General features: G+C 31.1%; 1 protein-coding gene and 2 long non-coding RNA genes across 4 annotated transcripts in view; 1 reads left to right on the top strand and 2 right to left on the bottom strand.

The window, feature by feature from the left end:
• Positions 1–3989: 3989 nt before the first annotated feature.
• On the bottom strand, positions 3990–4978 carry LOC131804419 (uncharacterized). The gene is made up of 3 exons (XR_009343124.1): positions 4500–4978; positions 4275–4427; positions 3990–4193 (listed from the first exon to the last, which is right to left on the bottom strand). It is a non-coding gene; the product is annotated as an uncharacterized LOC131804419 (long non-coding RNA).
• Positions 4979–6465: 1487 nt separating this feature from the next.
• LOC131804418 (uncharacterized) lies at positions 6466–9175 on the bottom strand. 2 transcript variants are annotated; one of them, XR_009343122.1, is made up of 3 exons: positions 9042–9175; positions 6848–7000; positions 6466–6769 (listed from the first exon to the last, which is right to left on the bottom strand). It is a non-coding gene; the product is annotated as an uncharacterized LOC131804418 (long non-coding RNA). The 2 variants fall into 2 exon arrangements; XR_009343123.1 differs by lacking the exon at positions 9042–9175 and adding an exon at positions 7072–7142.
• LOC101897243 (COA8 family protein CG14806, mitochondrial) overlaps positions 8116–10225 on the top strand; it is a 67123-nt gene continuing 65013 nt past the window's right edge. The window contains 2 exon segments of the mRNA XM_059127268.1: positions 8116–8245; positions 8295–8531. Of these exon segments, the coding sequence (XP_058983251.1) occupies positions 8219–8245; positions 8295–8531 (264 nt within the window). The 5' untranslated portion in view covers positions 8116–8218.

The raw sequence follows: 10225 nt of genomic DNA on the forward strand, positions 1-10225 counted from the left end.
CTCCTTGTGTGGATTTGTAGACAATTCCGTTGAAAAATGTGGGTAAAATCATCAAAATACCGAATATCGGGGGGTACCGTTATATGGGGGCTATACGATATTGTGGACCTATATAGATAATTCTCTGCCGAGGTATAAAGTACCCACAAGGAACTCCTTGTGTGGATTTTCAGACAATTCCGTTGAAAAATGTGGGTAAAATCATCAAAATACCGAATATCGGGGGGTACCGTTACATGGGGGCTATACGATATCGTGGACCTATATGGACAATTCTCTGCCGAGGTATAAAGTACCCACAAGGAACTCCTTGTGTGGATTTGTAGACAATTCCGTTGAAAAATGTGGGTAAAATCATCAAAATACCGAATATCGGGGGGTACCGTTACATGGGGGCTATACGATATCGTGGACCTATATGGACAATTCTCTGCCGAGGTATAAAGTACCCACAAGGAACTCCTTGTGTGAATTTTCAGACAATTCCGTTGAAAAATGTGGGTAAAATCATCAAAATACCGAATATAAAAATGTTTAAAGAATTTTGTGTAGGCGTCGTAGGATCTAGAATTTACAAGTGATAGAAAAGGATTTCGGACATAAAACGCTTTATCAATGTTAACGCATGCATTCAATCATGGTAGAATAATATAGGTAGACGCATCGACTCAGCTGCTGGGACAATAAACTGTCAAACCAATTTTGGAATTGAAAATGTTGAATGAAAAATTATTTCAATTTGTAAAAATTGTTGAAAACGCGTATTATAATAACCTCCGAATGACGTCGTATGAGAAAACATATAAAAATCTAATTATATTTGAAAAGACATTTAAAATATTTTGACATATCAATGTTCCCAAGCGTTGATGCATTTACCTGTATTTTTCTACCATGCATTTTATGTCAAATACAGGGGGAAATGAGAAGAAGGCAAAGACATAGAAGTATAATGATGGGACAAGACAGAGTCAAAGTATTGTCACCAGGTGTAAATACCTCTGTTGTTACGATATCATAACAACATAATCACCAATGTTATGTTGTTTTAACAGCAAATGCAATATTCAAACGTCAGTGAAATGCAATTTTTAGTTCAAATTTTTGGTTTACAGAAAATTTTATTCTTAAAATTGCTCTGTAAAGATAATATTTATGCTAACATGTCACTGTTGTGAGCAGCGCCTCTATATATTTTTCACATTAACTATTTTTCCATTATGCATTTTGTCCAGTCTTTACCATTTTAGGTCTTTGAAGAAGGTTCCGAAACCCTTCATTCCTATAATATAAAATTAGAATAGAACCACCCCAACTGGTTGGAAAAGAATCAATAGATTAAGAAGAAGCTTCGAAAGATTCACCGTCATAGGATGATAATAACGATGATGATTGGTTAAGATTATAAGTTGAGTTTATTATACACATTGCAATACAATTTATGTCTTAAATTTAATGAAAGTGGTTAAAAAATTAAGATGGTGGCTGAGTATTGTAACAGTTGTAGGCGTTGGCCGGATGTCCGCGAATATTGTCTATTTTTGGAGATTGGAATTTCATCGGATTGGAAGTTTATGAATTTTTTGAACTCATGTGGGGTAGGTAACAAATGTGGGGTAGGTAACAAAAGTCGAAATATATAGACACCAAGCCCGATTAAAGTCCCAGAGTTTCAAAGTTTTTATTGCTTACTCGCCTCTGCAATTGCAATGGCTCCAGATGTGTGGGCATTTCAAATGAATGCATTTGAAGTAGAAGTAAATGTTCAGCATTTGTGTCTAACTTTAAGTTAAAAACTATTTTTTTTATATTTTTTGTTTATGTTTTTCATTTTAAATTAATTGTTAGAATGGCGTTTTAGTTTGTATGACAACAATGTTGTTCTTGTAAAATGTTATTTGTTGTAGCTGATGCATACACCTTATAAATACACCTTTTGGTCTGTTCAACAACTGCAAGAATGCGTAAATTGTTACTACGATAACCGAGTTTCCTTTTATGATATCGAAAAAATTGTAAAACAAGTAGAATCTTGCAGGTTCTGGAACAGTGCAATGATAATAACGGTCTGTTCTAGAACCTGCAAGAATCCACTTTTTAATTTTTTTTTCGAAATCATAAAGAGAAAATCGGTTATCCCATGGTACAATGATATAAAGGTAGGCATGGTACAATGAAGAGAAGGTAGGTCAACTTTGAAAAAATTGCAAGTGTAGAGGTCTTCCTGTTTGGCTTGTAATGTCAGAATTACTATCAAAACAATAAAAAAATCAAACAACTTGTTGCATTTACTTTGAATAAATAATTGAAAACCGCGAAAACTGAATGAAAAGTCAACACTTCTTTTCAAAACCAGGTTCTTTATATCTCTAAAGCATTATTTCGCTACAAAAACTCTAGATTTTGTCGATGCATACGATACAATAAACATTTTGAAAACATCCGAATCTGAATGTTTTCTGAACAAATTTTTTGTTATTGAAAAGAAAACACATACATAAACAAATAAAGATGACATATTAAGCCAAGAAAATAAAAAAAATGAAATCATATGGTATCATAGCCCTACCTTGATATCATTGTACCATGAAGGTAGGGCTATGATACCATATGATTTCAATTTGTTTATTGTCTTGGCGTAATATGTCATCTTTATTTGTTTATGTATGTGTTTTCTTTTCAATAACAAAAAAATTGTTCAGAAAACATTCAAATTCGGATGTTTTCAAAATGTTTATTTCATCGTATGCATCGACAAAATCTAGAGCTTTTGTAGCGAAATAATCCTTTAGAGATATATAGAACCTGGTTTTGAAATTATTTATTCAAAGTAAATGCAACAAGTTGTTTGATTTTTTATTGTTTTGATACTAATTCTGACATTACAAGCCAAACAGGTAGACCTCTATACTTGCAATTTTTTCAAAGTTGACCTACCTTCTCTTCATTGTACCATGGGTTATCCTAGTAAAATGTTGACATTCTTGCAGTTCTGGAACAAACCAATTTTTATTGCAGACTGCGTTTTTTATGAGTTCATCCCGACTGAACTTAAGCATGTCGTAAAATCACTGCTCCGAGCTGCTCTAGTTCCTTTTTCGTGCGTTTCTTAGCTCATAAACCACATATGTATATTTCATACTTTCTTTGAATGGCGATTTATATAAGTTTGCCTGCAAGCATCATAGCCAGCTAAAAATGTACTAGAATTACAATAAATCAATGTTATGTCTACTGAAAATATTGGGACTCCTCCGTTCCAGAACTGCAAGAATGTAAAAGTTGTTACTACGATAACCGATTTTACCTTTATGATATCGGAGAAAATTTTGAAACTAGTAGATTCTTGCAGATACTGGAGCAGAGCAATTGCCACCAATAAATAAATGATCAAAAGATTAATCGTGGAATTACCTTTTTGTTTCTAATTAGGTACAACAGGTTCGTAAAACTACAGAAGTGCGGCCCGAGACTATGCGCGATCTCTGTTAGAATTATTCAAAATTATATGTTCTCGACATCTTTTATTTTTAAAATGAGTTAAATAGCGTTAAAGATCTTTCGAATCCATCGCAAAACAGGTAAATATCTTCAATACGCGCCCCACAATGCACGTTTTGATAATTTTTATGTAACCAACTTTCGCTTTCGACATTTGCCACCACCACAGTTTAATCCATGTACACAAGGTAGCACACATATTTTTGCGTGAATCAATTAATAAAATGTAAATAAGTTGCAAGGTGTAATGGGAAATGCACTCCCTCACATTAAATTTTAATGGGAAATGGTGGAATAAATAAGCTAAAGTTATTTGAAATACGAAGCAATTAATATTACAGATTACACTGTATAGAAAACAGACTCCCGTCTGTGATATATGAATACATGGTGGTACAATGAACTGTCAAAACATTTCTGGAATTCAATTTTTGAATGAAAAAATATTTAAAGTTGTTGAAATCCATATATCGTAACTATTATTTTTTTATTTGGCCAGAATGTTATAATATTTTTGGAATATCAATGTTTACAAGTGCTAATGAATCTACCTGTATAGAACGGGTCTATAAATATACATTTGACAATGATGTGTTGTCAACTGAATAATTTTTAAGTATAACAGCAAATGCAGTTCCTTCATACGAAATCAGTTTTAATTCTTATTAAAAATTCACCCAATTTGACCAATTCTAAAACAAAAAAAAAAATTAAATAAATAAATAAACTTGTATCAGATCCAAATTTCAATTTCGGTGTCAACTGAAGCTTACTTTCTAAGGACAATCACGATGATTTGAAATTTCCACTTCTGAAGATGAATGAACCTCTCCAACATTTGAGTAAATCGTTGTTCTTGCACATCATCTAAATGAATCTTTGTCCCTAATTTGAAACCACTTCATGCATGTGTTTTGTTACAGAACCTGCAATAATCATGGTAAAATCATGCGATCATTTATTTACATTTTTTTTTTCAAAATTATTCATTTGCCCACATTTCATTGCCAAAATTTATATTGATAAATCCATTGTATACACACAAATAGAGATGGGAACCTGCTTTCTATGCCATGTAATTTGACAGAAAATGCTTATTTGAAATGACTTTACCTTCTTAAGTTTACCATGGCAATAATCTACAAGTTTTCAATTTATTTCGATGCAAGAATTAAAATTCGGTTATAAAAACTTTTACGTTCTTGCAGTTCTGGAACAGAGCTATAATTAATCTTTCCTAGCATGGTACAATGAAGGGAAGGTAGATCAACTTTGAAAAAATTGCAAGTATAGAGGTCTACCTGTTTGGCTTGAAATGTCAGAATTACTATCAAAACAATAAAAAAATCAAACAACTTGTTGCATTTACTTTGAATAAATAATTGAAAACCGCGAAAACTGAATGAAAAGTCAACACTTCTTTTCAAAACCAGGTTCTATATATCTCTAAAGGATTATTTCGCTACAAAAACTCTAGATTTTGTCGATACATACGATAAAATAAACATTTTGAAAACATCCGAATTTGAATGTTTTCTGAACTATTTTTTTGTTATTGAAAAGAAAACACATACATAAACAAATAAAGATGACATATTAAGCCAAGAAAATAAAAAAATTGAAATATTATGGTATCATAGCACTACCTCGATATCATTGTACCATGAAGGTAGGGCTATGATACCATATGATTTCAATTTTTTTATTGTCTTGGCTTAATATGTCATCTTTATTTGTTTATGTATGTGTTTTCTTTTCAATAACAAAAAAATTGTTCAGAAAACATTCAAATTCGGATGTTTTCAAAATGTTTATTTCATCGTATGCATCGACAAAATCTAGAGCTTTTGTAGCGAAATAATCCTTTAGAGATATATAGAACCTGGTTTTGAAATTATTTATTCAAAGTAAATGCAACAAGTTGTTTGATTTTTTTATTGTTTTGATACTAATTCTGACATTACAAGCCAAACAGGTAGACCTCTATACTTGCAATTTTTTCAAAGTTGACCTACCTTCTCTTCATTGTACCATGGGTTATCCTAGTAAAATGTTGACATTCTTGCAGTTCTGGAACAAACCAATTTTTATTGCAGACTGCGTTTTTTTATGAGTTCATCCCGACTGAACTTAAGCATGTCGTAAAATCACTGCTCCGAGCTGCTCTAGTTCCTTTTTCGTGCGTTTCTTAGCTCATAAACCACATATGTATATTTCATACTTTCTTTGAATGGCGATTTATATAAGTTTGCCTGCAAGCATCATAGCCAGCTAAAAATGTACTAGAATTACAATAAATCAATGTTATGTCTACTGAAAATATTGGGACTCCTCCGTTCCAGAACTGCAAGAATGTAAAAGTTGTTACTACGATAACCGATTTTACCTTTATGATATCGGAGAAAATTTTGAAACTAGTAGATTCTTGCAGATACTGGATCAGAGCAATTGCCACCAATAAATAAATGATCAAAAGATTAATCGTGGAATTACCTTTTTGTTTCTAATTAGGTACAACAGGTTCGTAAAACTACAGAAGTGCGGCCCGAGACTATGCGCGATCTCTGTTAGAATTATTCAAAATTATATGTTCTCGACATCTTTTATTTTTAAAATGAGTTAAATAGCGTTAAAGATCTTTCGAATCCATCGCAAAACAGGTAAATATCTTCAATACGCGCCCCACAATGCACGTTTTGATAATTTTTATGTAACCAACTTTCGCTTTCGACATTTGCCACCACCACAGTTTAATCCATGTACACAAGGTAGCACACATATTTTTGCGTGAATCAATAAAATGTAAATAAGTTGCAAGGTGTAATGGGAAATGCACTCCCTCACATTAAATTTTAATTGGAAATGGTGGAATAAATAAGCTAAAGTTATTTGAAATACGAAGCAATTAATATTACAGATTACACTGTATAGAAAACAGACTCCCGTCTGTGATATATGAATACATGGTGGTACAATGAACTGTCAAAACATTTCTGGAATTCAATTTTTGAATGAAAAAATATTTAAAGTTGTTGAAAGCCATATATCGTAACTATTATTTTTTTATTTGGCCAGAATGTTATAATATTTTTGGAATATCAATGTTTACAAGTGCTAATGAATCTACCTGTATAGAACGGGTCTATAAATATACATTTGACAATGATGTGTTGTCAACTGAATAATTTTTAAGTATAACAGCAAATGCAGTTCCTTCATACGAAATCAGTTTTAATTCTTATTAAAAATTCACCCAATTTGACCAATTCTAAAACAAAAAAAATTAAATAAATAAATAAACTTGTATCAGATCCAAATTTCAATTTCGGTGTCAACTGAAGCTTACTTTCTAAGGACAATCACGATGATTTTAAATTTCCACTTCTGAAGATGAATGAACCTCTCCAACATTTGAGTAAATCGTTGTTCTTGCACATCATCTAAATGAATCTTTGTCCCTAATTTGAAACCACTTCATGCATGTGTTTTGTTACAGAACCTGCAATAATCATGGTAAAATCATGCGATCATTTATTTACATTTTTTTTTCAAAATTATTCATTTGCCCACATTTCATTGCCAAAATTTATATTGATAAATCCATTGTATACACACAAATAGAGATGGGAACCTGCTTTCTATGCCATGTAATTTGACAGAAAATGCTTATTTGAAATGACTTTACCTTCTTAAGTTTACCATGGCAATAATATACAAGTTTTCAATTTATTTCGATTCAAGAATTAAAATTCGGTTATAAAAACTTTTACGTTCTTGCAGTTCTGGAACAGAGCTATAATTAATCTTTCCTAGCATGGTACAATGAAGGGAAGGTAGATCAACTTTGAAAAAATTGCAAGTATAGAGGTCTACCTGTTTGGCTTGAAATGTCAGAATTACTATCAAAACAATAAAAAAATCAAACAACTTGTTGCATTTACTTTGAATAAATAATTGAAAACCGCGAAAACTGAATGAAAAGTCAACACTTCTTTTCAAAACCAGGTTCTATATATCTCTAAAGGATTATTTCGCTACAAAAACTCTAGATTTTGTCGATACATACGATAAAATAAACATTTTGAAAACATCCGAATTTGAATGTTTTCTGAACAATTTTTTTGTTATTGAAAAGAAAACACATACATAAACAAATAAAGATGACATATTAAGCCAAGAAAATAAAAAAATTGAAATATTATGGTATCATAGCCCTACCTCGATATTATTGTACCATGTATCCTAGCTTCTTTTTTGTCGATATTATAAAGGAAAAATCAGTTATCGTAGTACACTTTTTATATTCTTGTGGGTTTTGGAACAGAGCAACTGTATTGGGTAGATAGGTAGGTAGATGCATCAACGCTTGGGAGCATTGATATGTCAAAAAATTGTAAATGTTTTTTTCAAATATGAGTAGATTTTTAAATGTTTTCTTATATGACGTCATTAGGAGGTTATTATAATTCGAGTATTTTAACAATTTTTGCAAATTTAAATAATATTTCATTCAACATTTTCAATTCCAAAATTGGTTTGACAGGTCATTGTCCCAGCAGCTGTGTCGATGCGTCTAACTATATTCTTCTACCATGAGCGACACTTTAAATATATCGCCGATATTTGAAAATGTACACGGCATTGAAGTTTACAAAGAGTTTGGTCTGGGTTTTAAGAAAACAATATTATTGTGTTATATCACGTATATAGATTGGGGATGTATTTTCGAAAATATTTATTTAACGTGAGTGTGCTTCAAAATATTTTGAAATTAAATTTATATCATATTTTAGATTAGGAGGCGGTACTCTACAACCAGGAAATCAAACCGATACAATGTGAAACCAGATCCACATGTGATCCAACACGACTATATTGGTCCCCCAGATAAAGACTCAAACATACGCCCGTTTGTTCGATGTGTTCATCCTAACGAAACATACACAGAAAAAAAATTAAGACTGAAGCGTATTGAGGTCGAAGAATGGAACCATTCGTTTTGGGCGAGACACAATAAAAGGTTTTATGAAGTAAGTCGATATATTCATACATGTTTCGGTAGTAGTGAAGGGAAGAAATTAGCTAATTATAATTTTGAATATTTGCCGTTGCAATCGGCATTTTTCCCTGACTGCGATTTTTCCCGTAGGGGGAAATACCGTTTATTCAGATATTTGAGGTTCTAACGAACCGATATTTACAGTACGGGTAACATATGAAATATCTTTAGAATAGCTCTGAATGGTAATATCAGGCTGTTTTTTTAACAGTATTTTTTCATTCGTTTGGAATTTTGGCGAAAGTATATATATATATATATATATATATATATATATATATATATATAATATATATATATATATATAATATATATATATATATATATATATATATATATATATATATAATATATATATATATATATAATATATATATATATATATATATATATATATATATATATATATATATATATGTTTTTTGTGCATGTTTTTTCTGACATTGACAACCCCTCTTCTAATTTTGTAACGAAAAAATACCTTTGTTTTGAACAGAAATTGGCCCTTTGTTACGGAATCACGCAAAAATTGTATGCGTATAATAAGTAGTTAACATATGAACCATTTTAATACATCAAGATTTTGCTGGCGCGTCTTGATGTTCCATATTCTTCAAATGTTTTCTCGATATTTTTCCATTTTTATTTTACAAATTTTGATAAATCTTGAATTTATTGGGTTTGTCACTACCAGCACAACTCCTAATAAAATTAATTTAAAAAAATAAAAGATGATAGTTATGGAAACACTGACATATCAAAGCTTGTCGAGAATGGACGAGAGCTTCCAAAATATTTATAAAAACCCAAAGCAACTCAATGTTTTTAGTGGACTTTTGTCACGTCACAAAGGAAAAAACACATGTAGTTATATACAGTTACACGAATACGTCGGAAGTGCGAAATTTCAAAGTTAACAATTTCAACATTGACAATTGAAAAATTTATTTTTTTGTGTGATGAAAATTGAAAAAAAAAATAATACAACAAATATGAATGTTTGTTCCATCTACAAAGTAAATGGGTTGAGAGGTGAAATCCATTTTTTACGTGTTTTTTTTTAATTATTTAATTATTAAGGCAAATTAAATTATATATACCTATCCAACTAATGGACATATTGTTCTGAGCAATATCAGAAAGTCCATATTTGCGTACCAGAAGTATTTGAAAACCGCACCAAAAACAGAAAATAATGTAAACATCAATGATTATGCGCACAATATTAAATTTAGTAAAAACAGTAAAAATCACTTATTTCACGAAAACTTCACACTTTTGGAAATTATTGAAACATGTTTAGTTGAAGAATCACTGTTTAAGTATGGTTTTTCTGTTTTACTTGTATGCAGCAGTACTTCCGCTCAAACTCGAGTGATTTTTCATTTTCTAATTGAATTCGAGCAAAATTACCCACAAATAACCTCATTATATGTTTGTTATTTAGCGATACCCATATAAACAGATAAACATCGGATTTGGTACGCTAACTTTCGGGTCGAATAAATGGGTAATCAGTTAGCAACCATTTATTGCCGCCACAAAAAAATTACTTTGCGCAATCATGTTTAAAATACCTACCAGTGATAAATATTTCAAAGGAATCTGAGCCTAGCCCCTGAAGTCAACATAAGGAAATGCTACTCAGACCTGCTTGATAGGCTT

Source organism: Musca domestica, unplaced genomic scaffold (assembly GCF_030504385.1).
Source record: "Musca domestica strain aabys unplaced genomic scaffold, Musca_domestica.polishedcontigs.V.1.1 43, whole genome shotgun sequence".
In the NCBI taxonomy this organism is placed as follows: Eukaryota; Metazoa; Arthropoda; class Insecta; order Diptera; family Muscidae; genus Musca; species Musca domestica.